The 22,569-nt window shown below is 46.9% G+C and overlaps 2 protein-coding genes across 4 annotated transcripts in view; both read left to right on the top strand.

Moving 5' to 3' along the window:
• Positions 1-1,882: 1,882 nt before the first annotated feature.
• TAT (tyrosine aminotransferase) lies at positions 1,883-11,630 on the top strand. 2 transcript variants are annotated; one of them, XM_068693297.1, is made up of 12 exons: positions 1,883-2,042; positions 3,678-3,920; positions 4,144-4,248; positions 5,087-5,154; positions 5,516-5,674; positions 5,871-6,009; positions 6,584-6,636; positions 7,014-7,166; positions 7,997-8,125; positions 8,475-8,558; positions 10,071-10,169; positions 10,940-11,630. In XM_068693297.1, the coding sequence occupies exons 2-12, from the start codon at positions 3,686-3,688 to the stop codon at positions 11,081-11,083; spliced, it is 1,368 nt and encodes a 455-aa protein (XP_068549398.1). In that variant the 5' UTR covers positions 1,883-2,042; positions 3,678-3,685; the 3' UTR covers positions 11,084-11,630. The 2 variants fall into 2 exon arrangements, with proteins under 2 accessions (XP_068549398.1, XP_068549399.1); XM_068693298.1 differs by having other exon boundaries at positions 1,907-2,042; positions 3,685-3,920.
• Positions 11,631-11,778: 148 nt separating this feature from the next.
• Positions 11,779-22,569, top strand: part of LOC137861808 (carbohydrate sulfotransferase 4-like) — a 16,791-nt gene continuing 6,000 nt past the window's right edge. The window contains exon 1 of one of the 2 annotated variants that reach the window (XM_068693310.1): positions 11,779-14,456. Coding sequence is in view for 1 of the 2 variants with exons in the window: in XM_068693309.1 (XP_068549410.1) it covers positions 20,509-20,570 (62 nt within the window). In the remaining variant the exon portion in view is untranslated. Of the gene's footprint in view, positions 14,457-20,379; positions 20,571-22,569 lie in introns of those variants that run through there. The other variant, XM_068693309.1, reaches the window with a different exon arrangement.

Below are 22,569 nucleotides of genomic sequence, written 5' to 3'. Positions count from 1 at the left end.
GGTCCTTCTCCTCAGGGCTGCTCTCGGTACATTCTGCACCCAGTCTGTATTTGTGCTTAGGGTTGCCCTGGCCCAGATGCAGGACCTTGCACTTGGAACATGAAGTGCTGAGCTGTGTGCTCATGCTTTGTTCCTTTGTTCCACGTAGCACAAGGGGTGGGGGTAGGGGAGATCATCTAGAAAAGGACTGGAGTCATACAGAGAAAGGAGAAGGGCATAGCAACAGCAGCAGAAACCCACTGATCCCATTGCACTGTGTCTTTCTCCTATCTGGCCAGGTTTTCCTCCTTACATAACTGAGTCTACCTCTGCCTCCAGAGCCACATTTTTTTTCTCTCTTGGCAGCAGGCTTCCATCATGCCCTCCCCTGAACTCCACTGCAGTGTGCAGGATGTCAGGTAGAGCTCCAGTTGCATCATCTTCAGGGTTGTTGCTAGGCAGAACAGGCAGCAGCGTCCTTGAAGCTTCCTGACACCACTTTTAACTCTGTCAGGGCTGCAACATGGTAAGATATGGGGCTGGCTGGGGGAAGCAAGAAAGGTACCCATAGGTGCTTGGAGAGGGCGTGACCGAGCTTCTGAATTTTGCTCATGTCAGGGTTCAGCAAAAAGGAGAGAAGAAACAATCCAGAACTGTGAGGCTCTTGACAGAAGAGAATCCAGCCAGCTTCCACAGAAGACATTTCTCTGTCAAATGTTTTTGAAAGGCACTATTCCATGGCCAAAGCCCCCAGCACGGCTACTGTGGGAGGCCTGCCAGCCAGCCTGGGTCTAGGGTCTCTGCCCAGACCCACTGGCTGCAACCCACCATCTCCTAGCTTGTCTCCAGCACCAGAGTCCCTGGCCCCCATCACCCTCATTGCAGCACTGTGGCCAATAGCAGGTTATGACTCCCCAGCAGCATCGCCCAGCCCCAGCGCTGGGCTGGAGAGGACACACACAGTTAGCACCTGGGAAGGTGCAGCCTTATTGCTGGTGGAGCAGTGGGCATGTGCTGAACGCCCATTCACACACACACACACAGGAGCAGAGTGGGTATGAACAGACAAAATCACAGTGACCGCTGGCCTCTGCAATAGTATCAGCAGTCCATTCGCCAGGGGATTAGCAGGATGCGTCTTGTCCCTGACCAACTTTTTGATCTCCAGCCATTTGCTGCCAGGGTGGCAGGGAGCAGCCCTTGGAAGACAGGGAGGGAGCAGATGTCTCTTACTTACCCCAGGCCTGTAGCAGGCAAAGGACAAGAAAGCACAGATTTACATCTCTAAGGAAAAAAGGGCCTTCTGGGAATGGCATCATCTGTGCTTTGCAGTACTATCAGTGGAGAATTAATTGCATCATATGTGTTATTTGCCCTCATGAAGAGTTTGTTTGGGCCTTGCAACAATAACAAAACCAAACAACAACAACAATAAAAGCAACTTGAGCTTCCTTTAACTTTTCATCTCCTGGTGCCTCACAGATGCCTGCTATGGAAGGGCCTGCCTCCTTTCAGCCTATGGACAAAGATGTCCCCTGTGTGTAAGTGATGCCACAAACTGTACTTTCTCAGCTGGTACACTGGGTATCCAGGGCCTTTGAGGCAAGCAGGACATACTAATTCTGTCTGGAGGCTTCAGGGTCCAACACTTCTCTCTTGGTTCATTACAAGATGCTAGGGCTTGGAATACTGTGGTCTGCTTTGTGGGATTCTTCCCCTTTGAGGACAGAGGGAAGTGATGCAGAAGAGTGGTAGCCCAGGGCCTCCAAGAAGCAAAATTGTGTCCCTCTGTAGGCTACCCCCAGAAAGAGTTAATGTGCAGGCATGTTTCAGGTGTTTGAAATGAATGAAGTTACAGTGGGGAGGAGAGGGCACTTCTGGGTGGAGAGAGCAGCCCTCTCTGTGAGCCAATGGCTAACGGCTTCTGACCCAACGCCCAGTTTGGGGGCTTATTTCATGAGCAAGAATTTGCTGGAATTTCCTCTTGAGAGGATTTGTCCTGGATGAAAAGTAGGGACTGGACCTCTAAGCTTGTTGGTGCCTCCCTGTCTGTGCTGTAGCAGGTAAAGTATTGTCTGGTACCTTGCTTCTTTCAGGGGGAGTAGTGGGTTTTTCCCTCGCTGCCTATGCTGAAGGCATCTGTTCTGCCTGCATATGTAATTCCCAGTCACATCAGAACCATGGTGTGACTCTGCTGGGTTTTGCACCATGCACTGGGACTCAGCCCTAATGTTGAAATTAGATATATTGCTCATTTCTCTGCTCAGTTTTTGTGCAGCCCTGCTGTGTAGTTCTTCGTCTACCTTTCTTTTGGTGCAAAGGAGACCCAGAAGGTGTTAATAGCAGGAAACCTAAACTCTTTCTTTGTTACCACCACCTTGTTAGGATAATCTCAGTCACTTTAAATAAGTTAAGGAAGCACTTCTGGTAGAGTAACTGTAGCAGCATGGGGCATCTCTGGGTTCAAACCTCACTGAAGCAATGAGATATTTGTTCAGGTCGCAACTCTTGCCAGAACCAGTTAATAATATAATCCCTCCAGATCAGTGTCTGCAGCAAGGACAGGGGAGCCAGCTCCCTTTTCTGTTGTGCCCTGAGTATCTGAGAGCATGGCATCTAACAGTGCATGGGCTATGCAACTGCCATCAGGAAAGGGCTACAGTTCAGTGAATACTCTCAGTGGAGCAGAGAAATAGTCTGTACAGAGACAGAGCATGAGCTGCTGATGGCAAGATTATGAGACACTGTGCTGGTGTCTGTGAGAAAGGGCTTGGTGGCTCTAGAGGTATCTTCATGCCTTCTCTCTATCCTTCTGGAGGTAGAAACTCCTGAGTCAGCTCTAGTTCTTAAGTAACGAATTTGCTGTCTGGGACTGGCTTGTGCTTTGGGTATACATGCTCAGGTGTGTAAGCCACTTTCATGCATGCTTTTTGAGGTCTAGAAAGCAGCTGTTCCTCTGCTGTGCCTTGCTTGTTACTCAGCCTCAGGCAGGGCTACAGGCCCTTTGCCTAGTATGGTGTCACTACCCAGATTTCCCTCTTGGCCCTACCAGTCTTGCTCCATTTTCTACGGACAGCCCTTTAATCTAGAGCATTGCATGGGGCTGTTGCTCCCTGTTGCTCTGCTGACAGAGACAACTGTAGCTAATACCTTATCACTGCCAAGTATATCCTGATAACATAAGATCAGAGCTACTTTTCTGATATCTAAAGTTTGATATTAGCAGTCTGTGGACTGGATGTGACACAGACACACAGTGGGCTGATCCTTGTAGTTACTGCTTGAGGTCTGGTGGGGGGACACAACACAACAGCTGGCCCTCCTGTCAGTGGAACACTGAATCTGAAGCCACACAATGACTGTGGTGTGCTGCTAACTCCTGGCTGATGGATTTAGCGAGTGCTGCTCCTCCACAGCACAGCAAGTGCATCCATGCAAAGAAGTAGTGTGGCTACTCCAGAGTGTTGCCTTTGTCTTTCCCACTCCGTTGTACTCATTTATGTGTTCAGTTTCACTCCATCCTGGCTCCAAGAACAGCTCTACTTGCTGTTGGTGACTGATTTGTCCATAGGTAGTAGGTAAGTTCTGCAGCTTCCAGAAGTTTTGCTTTTGGAGAGTCATAGACACTCTCCCAGGTAGGCAGAGTTTTTGTCTGGCGTATGTTAACTAAGCTAAGGAAACCCATCTACTACTAACAGTTTTCAGGATGGACTCGTACTTGATCCAAGTGAACGGCCCTGGAGATCATGCCCCTCTGCTGGATGTTCATCTCAAGACCAATGGAAACAGCATGTCACTGGGAAAGGTGAAGGGCCGGAAGCCAAGATGGGCTGTCAGGGCTTCTGAAATGTCAAAGAAGACTTTCAATCCTGTCCGAGCCATTGTAGACAGCATGAAGGTGGAGCCCAACCCAAAGAAAGCTATGATTTCCTTGTCTTTAGGTGAGCACAGTGCTATTGACTCTGAGCAGTGGGGTGGGCTATGGGGGCTAGCAGATTGCAGGGCTAGCAGATTGCAGGGCTCTGAAGCACAAAGTTTGTGGAACCACACAGGGATATGGAAGTTTACCACACATCTCTGTGCCTGCCACAGACCAGTGAGAAGTGTTTTTGTTTTTGTTTTTTCCCCTCCATTGATTTTTACTATTTTTCAATCTTTGAAAAGGAGACCCGACGGTCTTTGGAAATCTTCCCACAAATGATGAGGTCACACAGGCTGTGAAAGAGGTTTTGGACTCAGGACGTTACAATGGCTATGCTCCATCTGTTGGTAAGTTGACAGAGCTACCCCTATGAAAGTGGGATGAAGGCACACGTGAGGTCCTACCCTATAGCAGGTATGTAGAGCCTACAGATGTCCACAGTAGCACCCTGCAGCTGCCCTCACCAGTAGTCACAGGAGCACATGAACATATATCCCCCAAGATACCATTAGTGCCCTTTCCTGCATGATCTGTTTGAGTAGACATTATATGAGTGCTTTCCCTGAAACACCAACAAGGTCCAGTGCCTCACAATAGCTGTGTTTGTTTCCCATGCCATTTGAGCAGGCAGAGTTTCAGAAATCCAGAAGGCCAAAGGTCTGTGTCTCCCTGACATGGATTGCAGCCAATTTACTTCTGTTATGCCCTGACCAGGACTTCCTTTGCATTCCCTGCCTTTGCAGAGAACATGGGCCTTGTTTGCAGTTAATACAAACAGCATGCACAGAGCATAGATCACTCCTGCCTCACAGGACACTCTCCACGTGGTGACAGTGAGGGACCTGGTACAGGGAGGGCTGCCCGTGTGGCACCACTGAGCAGTGAAGGTCATGTAACAGCATTTGGCTTTCTGCCGGGGCGTAACAGCTCCCTAACTACACTCTAGCCAGCTCCAGAGAGCTCCATGTTTGATAGTTCCCAGAGACTTTCTTGCGTTTGACACACCTGGTCCAGACGTGGAGCTGTATTTCACCTGGCCTGAGGCAGGATGGTCTCTGCCACCTTTGGACAATGTCACTAATGGGCTTGCCCTGGCTAGACAGGCAGCTACGAGCCTTTTCCTGGCAAGAAAACTGAAATGTTCTGTAAAAGCCTTCCTACCATGTCTTGTTCTTCTCTCCCCAGGCTACCAGTCCTGCCGGGAAGCAGTGGCTGCATATTACAGCTGTCCAGAGGCACCACTGGAGGCCCAGGTACTGGTGCCCGGTTGAGGAATTCCCACTACAGTGCAGGCAGGGTGCTGCTGTCTGTGTCTAGCCCATGCAGCATGAGGACCTTGCCCCAGCTCTGTCCCTCTCCTGTCTAAATGTGGCACAGAAGGGTACCTCATGGCCTTGTCCTACACTGGCCTGCTGCTCCCATCCCTTGCCCTGGACCCTCCTCTTTGGAGGAGGCTGAGCTCTCCAGTTGTTGGAGGTTACCTGCCTTCAGTCAGGCTCCACACTAGTCTTTTTGGTTGAAAAGCTCTCCCCTGTCAGATCCTGGGCACTCTTGTGTGGCTGGAAATCCTCAGAGTGGCTGTGCTTTCCACTCACTCCTGTGTGCTGTTTGCAGGACGTCATCTTAACAAGTGGCTGCAGCCAGGCGATAGAGCTTGCCTTGGCAGTGCTGGCTAACCCAGGGCAGAACATCCTGGTGCCACGTCCTGGCTTCTCCCTCTACAAGACTCTGGCACTGTCCATGGGAATTGAAGTTAAACTTTACAACCTCTTGGTAAGTGACAGGTCTGGAAAGGGCAACTGTGACACCTCTGCCTCTCCTTCTTAAAATAAATAAATAAACAAAAACACTTTGTCTCTGACTGGGAAGTGGCTTAAAGATGAACTGAGCACCCCTGGGCACCTTGTCATGCCTCTGTGCAGCATGTATGATTCTTCCACTGTGCTTCCCCTCTTCTTCCCTTCATTAGCCAGAGAAGTCCTGGGAAATTGATTTGAAGCACTTGGAGTCCCTGGTGGATGAGAAAACAGCTTGCCTGATTGTGAACAACCCATCAAACCCCTGTGGTTCTGTGTTCAGCAAAAGCCACCTCCAGAAGATCCTGGCAGGTGAGACTGCTTGCATGTAGCTGGAGTATGAGTACAGTCTAGTGTCTGCCCACAGTGCATGTGCCTCAATCACTGTTTCTGCAGGGCTGTGGTGGCTGCCCTGCTATGTGACAGCACTGTAGGGAAGCAGTGCTGTGGTCCTGGGGGTTGCCTCTTTTCTCATAACTGACTGCAGACCATGAAGCAGGGTTTGCTCAGTGTGAAGGGTTTGCCTTATGTGAGCAAGAACATGAAGAGTGTGTGTCTTGGTCTTTATCAAATGCCCAGTGTGACTTGGACTGCTCATTTCCCCACTCTTGCTCCACAGGAGTGCAATCACAGGGAGCATTACAGCTCCTTAGCACTGGTCTGTCAGTGCAGGGGGCTGTACTACCTACACCTACAAGTTAGAGCAGAAGCAGGCTCAGCCAGGACAAGGCTCTCCAAATGAACTCCTTGCTGTAGAAGGAAGATAGGGACCTGCTGTCCTGGTACAAAGGGCTCTGAGGGAGCCCTGCCAGGCCCTGTAGAAAAGGCCAAGTCTCCTCTTATGGAGGATGCAGGATGACCAGGCTCAATGCCCTCTCTCTCGCAGTGGCATCAAGACAGTGTGTTCCCATCCTTGCTGATGAAATCTACGGAGACATGGTGAGTGTCTATTGCAGACCTTTGCATCCGTATGCTACCTGTCCTTTGTGATGCACTTTCCCTTCAGCCCCAGGGCAGTGAGCACTCTGGAGGTGAGCGACAGCTTCACTCCCCTGTACTGTGCGTGTACACACCTGGAGCTCCCAGTCCTGTAAAGTGCAGTGCTGACAGTACCTCTCATGTCCAGCTCTTTTTTTTTCTTTCCAAATATCTCACTCCCATGTGAATGCACTTACTGTCTTCATACCCTTGAAGCTGGGAGCTTTCACCATCATTTCCTATCACTTTACTGCCCCCTTTCTTATTGTGCCTTGTGCACAAGCACCTGTTTTCACAATGAGAGATGGGAACAACCCTAACAAAGCCTCCTATCACAGGTGTTTGCTGACTGCAAATATGAACCCATTGCAACTCTCAGCACCAATGTGCCCATCTTGTCCTGTGGTGGCTTGGCAAAGCGATGGCTTGTCCCTGGCTGGCGAATGGGCTGGATCCTAATCCATGACAGGAGAGACATCTTTGGTAATGAGGTGAGAATTTCCAAGTGTCACTGCCTTGGCAACAAACTTGTGATGTGTTCGGTGTGTGAATCACCAGGGCTTTGACTGATACAGGCATGCAATCCTCTTTTGCTTTCATGTGAGTTGCTCACATGTTTTTCTGCACATGCTGGCTGCTCATGTCCATTCCTTAGTCCATCTGCTCCCATATATTGCCTTTCACCTGTCTTACTTGTTTCTGCTGCCTTCTCTCAAACAGCTCCTGTGTACTGATAGCATTGCATGGTTTATCCAGTATGTGGGGTCAGTGTGCTCTCATCTGTTTTCCCTTTAAAGTGGGACCAAAGCAGCATGCATTGTAGCCAGTGTGTTATCTATTGCTTCATCTGTGTTACAAGAGCAACCACCTACTGCAGTGATCCTTTGACCTAGAGGGCTTTCTTCATGGGAAGAGAGAGAACAGAGCAGCAATTGAGTGAGCAGAAGAGCTAATGTTTTTTCCTAGCTGGCTTTGAAAGTGTGTATTGTGAACCAAAACCTAACGGACATGCAAAGAGGCTTTTGGAGCAGCTCTGTCTCTATTTAGCAAGAATATTAGCTATAATCAAGCATGTTCTGAGTGGGAAGATCAGAAGGATGTTTCTGCTGGCATTACAATTCCTAACTGGAGACCAGAGAATGACACTGTAAATAGTCTGCAGATACCTGTAATGTAATCAAGAAAATATTCCTAAGTACTTTGTATGCTTACTGAAGAGAGCAACATTAACAGCTGTAGAAATGCAGACAACAGGCCTTGGAACTGCCTCTTTTCTTCAAAAAAGCACACTGAGTTGCAAATATCATCATGCTTCTTTCAGATCAGGGATGGCCTTCTTAGACTGAGTCAGAGGATCCTAGGACCATGTACAATTGTCCAAGGAGCACTGGAGCGTATCTTGCACCAGACGCCTCCTGAGTTCTACCACAACACCCTCAGCATCCTTAAGGTAAAAAGGCTGTCACAGGACATCAGTTTGTTCATGTGTTGTTTGGGGTGGGGGAAATCAATATCTCTCTAGCCTATCCTCATGGCAGGATTACTGGCTATGACAAGTTTCAGGAAGCCCAGCCCTGCAGCTAAAGCTGTGACCCAAGCGGTAAGGCATTCATCCCTGATTTGCTGAGCTCAGCTCAGTGTACTCAAGGCCATGATCACCCATGTTGTTTGCGTTCCTTGCCCCTTTATTTGCAGTGGGCAAACTTGTTTATAGTCCTGATCCAGAGCTTGGCTTCCATTTGCTGATCAGCTTCCTGGAATTTCTCCTGTTTCTGAACTTTCTTCTTTCTGCTTTTCAGTCCAATGCTGACCTTTGTTATGCTGCCCTATCAGCTATCCCAGGCCTCCAGCCTGTCCGGCCTGCTGGAGCCATGTACCTCATGGTAAGTGAGGAGAGTGAAATGCTGTTTTCTGACCATCATTGGTCACCCTAGGTCTCTCTGCTGTAGCTGTCAATGGCTTCAAATTAGTGCTTAGCACTAGGTCCCCACTACCATGCGTCTTCACATTGCTCAGAACAGTGGAACCATCCCTTGGTCATTTTAGAAAACTACCATATGTTGCTTACTACTCACACAGTAGAGGCTGGTACATTTAACCTGCTTGTACCAGCGGAGCACTCAGTGAGTTGTACATTGCAAAACAATGTTGTTTTTATCTGGATTTGAAGCCAGCTGCCAATGGAAATCCTCTATATCACAAGTCATACCTGCTGTTAAAGGTGTAGCCTTATTCCCACATGGCTATCTTCTGCCTATACTGTTGCCTCTTCTTCTGCCTTTTCATGTATGTTCGTGGTTTTTTTTGTTTGTTTGTTTTGTTTTGTTTTTTGTTTTGTTTTGTTTTATCTCTTTATGGTGTACTGAAGTTTCCTTTTTCATCTCAACAAGCTCAACTTAAATACTTAAGTCTCAGGTTTAGTACATTTCTACATGTATCTTCCTTTGGTCTCACGTTTTGGGTTTTTCCACAGCTTTGAGGAAAAAAAATAAAAAAATAAAAAAAGATGGATCCAGAAGTGGAAAATATTGCAATGTCAGTCTCACCCAAGTTCAATAGAAAAATCTTTATCAGTAGACCTTGTTTACAACCTTACCCAGAGCTGCACAGATCATTCTTTTTATGATGTTTGTGTAGAGGCATAGTTCATCCATGAAGAGTCATCCATTAAGAGTCATCCACTAAGTCATCCATGCCTCTAGTATTTCTGCAATATTTGAACACTTATTCCAAAAGAAATCACCTAGTGAATTTTTTCTTCCACTGGCTCTTCTAGAACTTCTGCATGCAAATTATTTCTCAACTGCTTTTAGTTTAGAATATCTTAATGAGATGTCTACAATTATTTCTGGATTAAAAACAAAAAGACAGGATCTCACTGTCCTTATTTGATATGGGGACAACCTCCTTCTTTCCTGATACAGAAGTAGTTATTGAACACTTCCTTTCTTCTTAGCATTCCAGACATTATCTTTTTTCTCATCTTAAAACTCATTAATTTGTCTTCTATTGCTTTCTTACATTACAGATTTCTTGGATGACAAAATTACTAATAGATATTGGATAGACTTTTCTCACACTTCTTCCTTATCTGGATTTATCCCTTTTCATTTCTAATGGGTTCCTGTACCTGTGTTATTCAGCTTTTGACTAAAGCTGCCCTTAACAGAAATTCCAGCTTTGGGCAGTTTGTTTTACTTTACTTAAAAAATCCCCAGTGTTCACTTATATATATTTGTTTGTCTTGCATTCCAGTCAGCCCAAATAATGAGCAAAAATCCCTGAGGGCAGGCAGCTGCATTTGGCTGGGAAACTGTTGGGCATTGTGGGTAAGCAGGGGACACTGCAGATAGTTTTGGTGCCTTTGGTTGCCACATTCCATCCTTCTACTGCAGGTTGAAATTGAGATGGAGCATTTCCCTGAGTTTGAAAATGACGTGGAGTTCACTGAGCGGCTCATCTCGGAGCAGTCTGTGTTCTGCCTGCCGGCCACAGTAAGCATGACATTGAGTGTCCCATGGGTGTGTGGGGCCTAAGCACAGGGATAGAAGCAAATAGCAAACTGCAACCCTAAATTCTGGGGACAGTTTGGAAATTCTGTATGCAATGTCCATGCACTGTCATGCTCTAAGTACAGTGTGCAAGGATGGGGGCTGGAGATATCTGGCTTACTAACAGCCCTTGGTCGAGCTCTCAGGACCTTTGCAGCTCCAAATTTGCTTTGTATTTCTGATGTTGGCAGAGCTGTATCCGTGGAATGAACGTACCTCCATACCTCCTTGCTGAAGGCACTCCCTCAGAGACTCAGGACTGCTCCCACCTATCTTCCTTTGTATGCCCCATTTATAGTCTCTTGAGCCTGTAGGCACAGGGCATAATTCTCAGCCTGTAGTCTGCCTATCTCCTTCCTACTCCACTTTCTACACTGAATCCAGACAGGCCCCAGACTTTCTCCAGTCCTAGCCTTCTGTAAGCCTTTGAGGAGGAGAGAGGTATCCCTAGGTCTTACACAATCCATGCAGTCCTTTGGTCTGTGACCCCTACAGCATTATGTCTGCACTGAGAAATTTCCCAAATGGAGCTGGGAGACCTATTTGAAATGGAACAGCCAGTCTAAGGGAGCAAGAGTCTGGCCTTACTGTCCTCAGTCAATGTCCTACACTGACCATTTTCATTTGTTATTACACATGTGGCCCCAAGGCGGGGCTCTGAGACACCAGCTTTATCCCAGATAATCTGTCAGTTTTATCCTTTATCATTTCAGTGCTTTGAGTACCCAAATTTCTTCCGTGTGGTGATCACTGTACCTGAGGAGATGATCTTGGAGGCCTGCAGTCGCATCCAGGAGTTCTGCGAGATGCACTACCAGGGTGCTGAGGGGGCCCAGGATTTGGAGTGTGACAAGTAGCCACAGCCAGCCTCCTGCCTCTGCCTGGCTAGATCTTGTGTGAGGCAGCAGGCAGAGCTGTGTCCAGCCAGCCCCACAACCCCCTGCCTGTAGGCAGCTGCTGTCCTGCTGCTTTGCTTTTTTTTTTTTTTTTTTTTCTTCACAGACCCCCTAAGCTCATGGAAAGAAGCAGACACTTCTCTCTTTTCCACTGCAGCTCCCACACCCTCTGGCATCTGGTGTCTGTGGTCTCCATATACTCAGTATCTTCACCCCACAGTGGTCTGTGCTGCCCATGAACAAGCTGCAGGCAGGGGCACATGGCTGATTCTGCACCAGGACCTGCAGCCTACGGCCCTGTGTGGCCAGTAGCTCCCGTGCTGCCTGCACTCCCCCTCTGGGGCAGGAGATGGTCGTGGTCTCAGAGGACAAGAGACACTCACCCACCTCTCACCTGTTTTAACTTAGGAGGTCAGAGCTCTTTATACCAAGCCCTTTGTGCAACAAAGGGAGTAAGTTATTGTGACTTTTTTTTTATTATTATTAATAAATGTTCTGAGATGGCAGACCCCATAGTGTGCTTCTACTGTACCAGGTCAGGTCCAGGCTGCTGGCTGGGTCACCCTTGCTTCACTGGTGGTACCCCATGGTCACCTCTGTCCCTACAGCTGTCCAACTGGGGCCTGCCCAGCCATCAGCAGGGGCACAGAAAGAGCCATTTGCACCTCAGTGGTATTCAGCAGATAGCCAGGGCAGGATGGGCCCAGCAAGCCTGGCACAGGCTGGAGCCAGCCACACCATCCCAGTGACACCAGAGGCTCCCTGAAGTGGCTGGACCCCTCCTCACAGCCAGCCCCACCTGCCACCGTGGGTTGGCTCTCACAGCTCCCTGCCAGCAGAGCAATGGGTGCTGGTGTGTGGGCAGTGCCAGGTGCCAATCCCCAGCTGTTCAAGGCTGAGGTAGCTGAGTGTTTCCTGCCACAGTAGTGAAGGAGAGGGTGGTATCCCTGTGAGATGCTTGCATCATGTGTGTGTGATGTGTCACCTTGCCCAGGTTGCTGATGATTGAGTGCATAAGTCTCATAAAGTAAGAAGGAACTGGTGGCCAGGTGCCTGCTTGTTCCATGGAAAGAGAGGGCAGCGCCTGTGCAGTCACAAGAAGGTAATGCCCATCATACTGGCTGCTGTAGTCAGGGTCCTGGGGAGATATCTCTCTTCACAGAGCAGCGATACGCAGAATGCCTCATGCTGTCACCTCCAGCTCTGTTCACCTGTCTTACTGCAGAGGTGAGACCCACAGGTTGATCCTGCCTCCTCTTCCATGGGACAAGTGAGCTAGCTCTGCATTGCGTGCTCCCAGACCTCACACCAGGCTCTGTGGACATCTGATTGCCTTCTCCTGTCCTGTACAGGACAAAATCTGGGTACCAGTACTCCAGTAGAGGGAAGGTGTCTTTTTGAGGAAAATACTATATGAAAAGGTACACATCAGCTGAATGTCCAGGCTACATCCTTTCCTTTCAAACAAAGCAATCCTAGAACAAAAAGAGAATCGTGCTGGGGCTGTGAGTTAATGATATGACACTTAAGAGATTTGGGTCCTTTGGACCTCAAAATGAAACCAAATAACCTGAGCTGTTTAAGACAAAGATTGATAGATGATTAATAGGATGGTGTGCAAGGGGTCTGTTGGGCCAGGTGGACTTTACAGCATGATGCTGCTGCATTGTTATGCTGTTATTACTTATGAATAGGTCTCATTTTTTAGAGAAAGCTGCTCCTTTCAAATCCCTCTCCCTTCGTGGACACCTTTCCCTTAAGGGTCCCTCCAGAGATTTCTGTTAACATGCAAATAATCTACAGTGACTAACAGTGTTCTGTTTCCTCTAAGCCCAATGTCATTTGACCAGCGGCCAGAGACATACCTTATGTAAATACCTTACAGATCTCAAGACACTTAGGCCTGTCAAGGCCACTTCCTCTATTGCTATCTTTTGCAAACATACCTCTGCCCATTGACCACACCTAAGTTTTCGCTGTTGTGATAGCAAACTAACATTAAAACACAAATATGATGGAATCATTCTCCAGGCATCATAATCACAGATGCTTTGCTTCATGATGAGGGTGTAGCTTGTAGGACTCTGCCAGCCATACAAACAAGCCTAAGCTGGCATCCGCAGGTTCTTTGTGCCAATGAAGGCCCCTTCAGCAGTGAGACCAAGGAGAAAACTAAAACAAATATCTCGAGCTGCTCTTCCTCAGATACCCAGACAAGATTGGCAGTGCTTTGGTAGAATCCTCCCAGTACGTTTATAGCTGACGCATAACCATACTGCCTGTCTTAGCTGGTGAGCATGAGCTTTATTTCCTGGGTCAGGCTTACAATGTGCTTCTGCTCTTTTCTCCACTGTCTGGGCTGGTCATGTTTAGGAGGAACATGACCTCAAACAGAGACCTAGGCAGTAAGACAATCTAGTGCTTTCTTGGGAAAGGAAAGAACTTCTCAGCTCTTGGGCAGATGAAGAAATGAAATGAAATGTTCTCATCCTCAGCTTCCAAAGAGTCTGGCAGCAGAACCCAGCCCAGCAAAACAAACTGTGGCATTGCAGGTGGGTTCGGCTCAATCACACCTGACAGCAGTGAAGCCATCAGCTCTTCCAGGTGCTTTAGGAGTGTGGATGCAACCTGGACCCTGGCCATCACCTCACTCACTGTCTCCCCCAGCAGCCCTGACTGCCCCTACATGGGACTGCTGTCTGAACAGTCACTGAGTGCCTCCCACCATAGCCCTATGACCCTTGGCTATGAGAGCCTGCCTGAACCAACCTGCCATCTGCCAGTGTGCAGGCACCCTGTACGCCTGTATCCAGAGGGGTCTGCCCTGGGAAATTGCATGGAGGCATCAGGGAGGCCCTGGCAAACCATGGTGAAGCCTGCTGGGGAGCTCAGGTGAGACTTGAGCATCATTTGGGAGGGGTATGGGGAAAAGGATCCCAGCAGAAGGTGGTCTTGTGAAGCTTGTTTGTATGTGAGGGTTGGCACATAACCTCATTTGTCCAGGCAGTACAGGCCTCTTGGGTCACTGTCCCCTGTAGCCTCACCAGAGCAAATGGGTGCTGTCAACACATCTGAACTACTTACTTCATGAATGCCTGAGAGAAGTCAACTACAAATTCAATTTTGTGCTCTTTGCTACAAGAATGATACTGAGTTGCTGGAACACATTCAGAGAAGAGCAATGAAACTGGTGAAGGGGCTGGAAAACAAGACCTATGAGGAGTTGCTGAGGGAACTGAGGCTGTTTAGTCTGGAACTAAAGGAGGCTGGGGAGGACAGGCTGAGTGGAGAACTCATTGCTGTCTACAACTACCTGAAAGAAGGTTGTTGCAAGGTGAGTGTTGGTCTCTTTTCTCTGAAAACAAGTGATAGGATACAAGGAATTAGCCTCCAGTTGTGCCAGAGGAGGTTTAGATTGGATGTCAGAAAGAATTTCTTCACAGAAAGAGATGTTGGGCATTGGAACAGGCTGCCCAGGGAGGCGGTAGAGTCACCGTCTCTGGAGGTGTTTAAGGGATGTGTGGATGTAGCACTTAGGGACATGGTTTAGTTGTAGACTTGGTAGTGTTAGGTGCTGGTTGGACTTGATGATCTTATTGGTCTTTTCCAACCTTAGTGGTTCTAGGATTTTATGAAGTAGCTGCTGCTAGCACAGACCTTTCTGCACTCTTCTGTGAATTAGGCGTGCCTCAGCTGTACTGTTATCGCTGTTGTTCCTCTCAACTCTAGACAAGCTGTTCTACTCCAAGTTACAGTGCATGTGCCGTTTTCTGTTTTTAGATAGTCCATATACATAAAAAAGGCATAAGATGACCAATGAAATTAATCCAACAGTTTAATATTTTTTTTCTTACTGTGCAAGAAAACTTAAAACTGTAATTTTTTTCTGTGAGTTGATGCTAAAGTATTATGTGACCTCATTCTTATGACCTTATTCACATAAGCTTCATTCTTCCTCTCCTGTTTTCCTAATCCTCCTCCCCTTTAGATTTGAGTGCTATAGTACAGTGAAGTCAATACATGAGTCTTGCCACTGCAGTATTTTGTAAAGTGTGGAAACGTAGTCAAGTAAGGTTCTCCCTGGGTTACTGATTTCTATTTCCTGATGTTGAACAGGCAGGACTAGGACAGAACTGTCTTATTTGTCCAAGCCTGGTAGGATACCTTTTCATGTCATTACAAAAAGCAGATAAATAAAAATAAAATCAGTTAAAAGTAAGAGTAAGGAGAAAATAATAACACTAGCTCAACTAACTCAAAAGTATGTGATAGTGGAGACATGGCAGTCTATACAGGAAATAGAGTACTGTAACACACCCCAAAAAAAGGCAATAAAATAGAGGAGTGACAACTCCTGGTACTTGTCATAAAGTGGGGGAGATTTATAAACTGCCACAGACTAGCACTCATGAATGGAGCATATGTGTTCAAGGAATGCATTGTTTCTGAAGGGTAGAATAACAAGTGAAAGTCATATGGACAAGTAATGCTGGTGATGTAAAACACAACTGCTTGTCTCAAAATCGCTTTGTAGAGGAATTAAAAGAAAGCATGACAGAAGGGGTCTTATTGCCCCTGTGTGATTACATACACAGATCTCCATGGTATTTATTCACATAAATACAGTGAAAGGCTTATAGCTTCTCAGCTAGAGACTGGACAACCAGTATTATTAATAATGATAAGAATATTTTTTTTCTTGATGTGAGTGGGAGATTTGGTCACTGAGTTAGTTGAGGCAACTAACTAACTAATAAGAAGCAACGCTAGAAACTGGTTTGGCAAGCAGTCACTATCTCGTAGAAGAGTCATAGAAAGTAACCTGCAATCATATGAACTCAGATTTGAATCAGTTTAAATAATAAAGAGAGAAACAAAAGTCAGGAGAAATGAGGAGCACAAATACTAGCCTGTGGATGACAGTGAAGAGTCTAAGAAAGGTACAAGCTTTCATCTTCAACTCTGTAGTCTGGAAACACTCAGCAGTGGTGATTCCATAATACTTGCTAATGGTTTGTGATGTACCTGAATGTTTTCTGTAGTTTGAAACTACTACATTCTCAGTAGCAACATACATTGGTTCAATTTTCTTGATAGCTGCAGAACTAGGGCAGAATGGTTCAACTCAAAACTATGCTTTGTTGCCTGAATGTTGGATATGTTTCATTATGACTTTCCTGCTACCTACCACACATCACCTCTAGCTCTTAATGGCTGCATCTATAGCCTGCTTGTCTTCTCTTTGCATGCTGGAATCTTCACATCTGAATATATTTTTGCACAGGGTTTTGCTTCTTTCTTGAGCAGTTCAGCTGTCCACCTATTTGGATGCATCTCAAACGCAAGAGATGTCACTTCTTGCCACTTCTGTTTGCCACTTCTTTGAAATCTTGCCACTTCTTTTGAAATCACAAAATCACAGAGTAATTTTGGTTTAAATGGACCTCTGGAAATCTATGGTCCAACCCTCTATTTACAATAGGGTTGAATACAGCAGGTTGTTCAGGGCCTTGTCCAGATGAATTTTTATCTTCCAGAATAGAGTTCCTACAGCCTATCTGGTTTTCTGTTCCAGGGCTTGACTACCTTTATTGTGAAAAATTTTCTCCTCATATTGAGCCTCTCATCTTCTGCCTACACACCTCTGAGAACCATCTACAGCCTCTTTGTGCCCTCCTGTTAGGCAGTGTCAAACAGCAATAACATCTTCCTGTTGTCTTGTTCCAGCTGAACAGATTCCACACTCTCAGGCTCTTACGCATCTTGTGTGCCTGCCCTGACCACTTCCTTGGCCTTTTCTGAGCTTACTCCACTACATCAATGTCTGTCTTTTCCTGAACCCGGTATTCCAGATTCAGTCTGCCCTAACAGAAGGGAAGCCATCCCTCTCTTTGGCGTTGTCTGTAAACTTCCTGAGAGTGCACTCTGACGTATTGCCCATGTCAATGACCAAAATATGAAATAGTATATGCATATATCTCTTTAATCTGGAAAGTTGTACCAACTCCACAGCAATACATAAACACTACATTTAGTTGAGGCATTAATTCCTACTATTGCTGCCTGAGTTTTGTGAAAGATATTTTTATCTTCTTACCACTTCATTTTGTGCAGGGAGACTCAGGATTTTGTTGTATTTAAAGTATTCTGTGCTCCAATGTTTCATTTTTCTTTTTGACTCCTTTCCTACAGTGAAAGTGGAAAAAAATAGTCTCTTCTGAAGAAGAATATTTTAACTTATTCCTATGCATAAGCTCAGGTTTTGTTTCCACAGAAGTAAAGGTTTTCAGATGGACATCCAGTTACCCAGTGTATCTGTAGTGTATTTTCCATGTGTGTGTAATTTCTAGCTATTGGCTTTGTTTGTGTGTTAATCGAAAGCAACTATAGTAACTAAATAAAGCATCCCTGCCAAATAGAGCTCTTTGAAAAAGCCAGAGAGTTCTGCTCTGCTCCCTTCAGCCCTATGAAAACGACAAACAATTTAGTTTTTTGTTTTTTTTTTTTTGACAATTATTTGCAAGTTTCTTTTCTGCAAGGAGCAAGGCTTTTCTTGTGCATTTCAAAACACTAAAATACAGCAGCACTCAAAAAACAGTGATCAGCATAGGAGGGTTTGCATGGCCCTTGTGTAAGTGGCCACATTGCAGCTTTCTGTCACACTCAGTCTAGCAGATCCCTAAACCTTGTCTGTCCTCTACTGCCTTAATGGTGCCAGCTAGGATATGCCTGAACTCCTTCTGCTTTGAGAGAGAGATCTCTTTCACCAGTGTGTAATCACTGCATAGATTCATACATCAGCTCCTGATTTCATACCTCAGGGATGCAGGAAACAGGAGTCATCTCATCGCATGCATCATAAATCTGCCTTTCTAACAGGAAGATAAACAAAAGTACCTGTGCATCAGACCTTGTGTTTGAGAATCTAAATGCGTCTCCAAGGTCAAAGTTGTGATCTGAGCCAGACAGGATGTTCTAAGAGAGCAAACTTCCCTTCAAATTTTAGAAGAGAATGCCTCTCTCATCTGTTCCCAGCATCCTGTCAGGGAATAACCACTGATGTCTCTAAAGAAGGGTGCTCTCGGGGTCAGGGCTCTTGAGACAGAGGAATCCCTGTGTTGAAGAGGGGAGAAAGGTATGGTACGTATGAAGGCCTTTGTCAGTCTGAGTCCCCTTGCGTGTTACACAGGCTTGTGACTGATCTTGTGTGACACACAGCTCCAGGGTTAATATTCCTCCTCTGACTTAGTCACAATGGTTCCTTTTGCAATTGGTGGAAGGAGACGGAGACTCCAGCAGCATTCCTGTGAGCTGCTTTAGATCTCAACATGGTATAAGACAAATTGTGTTCTACAGGGCGTGTGAAAGCTATATTGCAATAAAGACTGTGAATAGGGAGATATGGCTCATTGTCTCTCCTGATACAAACTGATGGTATTACCAAGTACAGTTGTAATATGCCAGATCATGCCTTTGACGTTACTCCTCAGTCTTTGCCCATTGCTGCTGCCCTGGGTCGGTTTTGCCTGTGTGTGCATGCACACCGTGCATTGCTCTCTTCTTCAGGGAATGTGAAATGGCTCACAGAGCTCACTGGTCTCTGAGTCCCTAAAAACACTTTTAATCAAGGAACAGGGTAGAAAACAGAAATCTGGTCAGCCATTGCGTGAGGCACAAGGAAGGCGTTCAAGGCCAAGTGGCACGGGGCTAATTGCTGTCAAGCATACGTGTATGATGACTGTCACATGCTTCTGCTTTGCTTCATCTGTCACTTAAAGCTTATCAGTCAGACATACAGGGAGAGGCATGCCCATTGTTCAAGAGCCAGAGGATTCCTGCTTCACTTTCCACAATGTGCAGGTCTCTTGGGGGGGCAGTGTGCTAGAACGGTGTGCCTTCCCAAGTCTTATTTCCAAAGAGGAGTACGTTTTTCCCCTCTGTAAAACTGCTCATGACACAGAAGCTGCCATCCGGAAAGTTCAGCCAAGCAGCTCGTACTTGGGATCTGTTCAACTGAAATAGTCAGTTGAACCCTGTGACTAGAGGACCGTACAGCAATGCGCAGTGGCTGTCACAAAGCCTGAATACTGGTGGCAAAGGACCAGCATGTCCTGGGCAAACGATATACAGGTGGAACAGGATTTCCACATATCTCTGTTCATGCAAATGTTGGCAGGGTGAAATTAGGCTTCAGGAAGAGCTATTCAGTGGTGTGATCATACAAACCGGCTTTGTAACTCTTACTGACATAGAGATAAATCGATCCTACAGGTGGTGTCTGTGGAGAGCATAGGAACACATAACTGAAATCCAGGCTGCATAGAACATGGCTTGGTTCTCTCCGCAGGGCTCTACCTGGACCACTGCCAGCTCCTCACCTTGTTTCCCAACCCAGGGTTAGCAGGGCTTGACCATCTGTGTTTGTAATGCAGCAAGTGAAAGGGAACGTGACCTTCCCCTCCTGGGTGTCCCTCCTGCTGGAAGGGCCCAGATTTTTTGCTTTTGCTGTCTTACACTTGACTAGTCCTCAGAGCAGCACGGTGGGACATTGGATGGCATCAGGGGGTCAACATCTCACCAGAAGGTGTGACAGAAATGATGACACTTTGAATAGGAATATCCCAAAGGGACTGTCTCTTCATAGTTGCAGAATACCACGTGTTTCCCTTGAGCCCAGTTCTGCTCTTCTTCACCACCTTGTCTGTCACAGCAGTGAATCAGTGAAGCAGTTCTGGCAGCGAATCATTAATAGGACAAGTCCTGCTAATCCTCCCAGGGCTTCTCTATTCAGACGATTTTCAGCCCTCAGAGTAGCTCAAGCAGAGCACAGGCAGAAAGGAGTCAATAAGACTGCAGTAGATGAGATGCATCTACTAGCAACGTGGCACACAGAGCATTAGTAGGCAAATACGCCCTACCAGCACTCCCGGTGGGCAAGACAGTCCCCCCTGCAACGAGGTTTGCCATTCATCTTTCATTCTGACACTCCACAGAAATCCATGTTCCTCTTTTTAAGAACAGCAGGCTATTTCAGGGCCTGCAAAGGGTCTCAACAAAATCAATTCTCAGTTGCCTTTGTGAATTTCCTGGCCCTTCTCACTTACTAGTAGTGTTTGGTCATTTGTGCCCCTTCAAGAAACTGCCATTCTCATGCTTTGCCACTAGTGGAGGGTGGAGTTTTCTAATTTAAAGCAGGTCAAAGTAGGCGGGCATGGTAGTCAGAGCTAGGACATAAATAAAAGGTACAAGCAGGTGCAAGAACAGATATAGGTAAGATCTGAGTACATTAGTGTATAAGAGATCCTGGTGTGAAAGGCTAAGTGCCTGTACACGAATGCACAGGTGTTTGTAAGGCTGCCTGGAAGAGTACATACCACAGCAAGTATATGTGCAGGAGGGAAGCCTTGCTTGAAGCAGGTCTGGTGGTGCTTCAAGAGGACATGTTAAGGTAAAATTTTTCAACTATTTCTTGGTAGCTGATGTGTATATTCTGGTGCCCAGAACTCTGTTTTCTGCTTGTGCTTACCGGCCTGAACTGGGGATAATTTTTGAAAAGTGCTATAGACATACGGCTGTCATTAAAGTGCTATATGTTTCCTTGCGCAGACAGAAGCTGTTGGTCTGGCTTAGAGGGTATTTCCTGCTTCTCCAGACTGTCTTCTCCATATTTCCAACTAGTTTCAGTCATGCCATGTGTTCTCTGAGTTGGCAAATGCTACTTATAACTCTGCAGAAGCTAACCAGGCCAAATTGAGGATAAATATGATAAAACAATGAGCAAGCATCACTGCCACCAAAGACCCATGTCAGGGGCTTTCTGGGCACCCAATACTCTTTGCTACACCAGTGCAGCTCTGGAGAGCTCCCCCGTACTTTTATGGTAGAGTGCCATGCCGCAGTCCACATGATGTGAAGTATATTGTACTGTACTGTCACCTCCCTCAGACATAGATAGGTGCAGCAACCCTGTAATTTGGAGACATGCCACCCATTCTCACAGTGTATTTGGTAGGTATGTGTCCCTGGAGCTGCTTGCTGCTTTCTGTGACTCTCTCTTTGCTAGCATCAAGCTTTCCCAACGTCTCTGTTTTTTCATAAAAGCTGTAGTGGTTTCATATGGATGGCTAGCGAAACTCCACCACACCACTCTCTTGCTTCCACTCCTCAAAGGAACAGGGGGAGAAAATATGATGAAAAATGGCTCAAGGGTTGAGATAAGGACGGGGAGATTACTCACCTATTGCTGTCATGGGCAAAACAGATTCAACGTAGGGAGATTAAGCTCATTTATTACCTATTACTAACAGACGAGAGCAGTGAAAAACTAAATGCAAACTAAAAGCACCTTCCCTCCTGTCCACCCTCTTCAACCTCCTCCCCTCAATCGCCACAGGGGAATGGGGGCTGCAGTCAGTCCATAATGCTTCACCTCCACTGCTCCTTCATGGTCACTCTCTGCCCCTGCTCCATGTGGGGTCCCTCCCACGGGATGCCATCCTTTCCGAATTCATTCTGCGTGGGCTTCCCACAGGCAGCAGCTCTTCAGGAACTGCCCCATTATGGGTCTCCCACATACGGCAGCTCCCCCCCCCCCCCCCCCCCCCCCGATCACCTGCTCCTTTGTGGACTCCTCTCCACAGGCTGCAGCGTGGAGATCTGCTCTGCCGTGGTATCCCGTGGGCTGCAGGGGGCAGCCTGCTCCACCATGGGCTTCTCCACAGGCTGCTGGGGAACTTCTGCCCCAGCACCTGGAGCACCTCCTGCTCTCCTTCTGCACTGACCTGGGTGTCCTCACACGATTGTTTCTCTCTACATTTTCTCACTCCTCTCTCCCAGCTGCTGTTGTGCAGCATTTTTTTTTTCCTCTTCCCTTCTTAATTGTGCTCTCACAGAGGTGCAACCAGCATCGCTCATTGGCTCAGTTCTGGCCAGTGGTGGATCCCTTTTTTAAGCCAGCTGGAGCTGGCTCTCAGCTAGCCTGGGGCAGCTTCTGGACTCCTCATAGAGGCCACTCCTGTAGACACCTCCCTTCTCCCGCCCCCCCGCTGTACCTAAAGCCTGACACATAAGTGAAATACAAAAGGTTACTATTCTGTTTTGTTTGTTGGGGGGGTTGTTTGCTTTTAACAGCTGCGCAATGCAGGCAGATTCCAGTTCTTTGTCCTCTCTTGCATGTGCTATAGGAGACCTAACATGATGACACTGGATTTTGTCTTTTTCAGTAGTTCCTGTTCTTCATCCTTGGCACATCATGATTCTTTTTTATTATGCTCTCGGCCAAATCCTAGCTCATCTTGCTGCCAGCTGACAATAAGTGTGCCTTTTCTGTACTGCAGTTGAGCTTTTTTCAGTCATTCATGGCTATTTGCTCTGCAGCTCTGTGAGGGCTTTCATATTTCACTTTTGCACTGTGAAGTGAACCAATTCACTCTGCCTGTGACTCTGGA

The sequence above is a fragment of the Anas acuta genome, chromosome 10, assembly GCF_963932015.1.
Source record: "Anas acuta chromosome 10, bAnaAcu1.1, whole genome shotgun sequence".
NCBI lineage: Eukaryota > Metazoa > Chordata > Aves > Anseriformes > Anatidae > Anas > Anas acuta.
The sequence above is the reverse complement of the archived record's forward strand: the minus strand, read 5'-3'. Positions and strand labels throughout refer to the sequence as shown.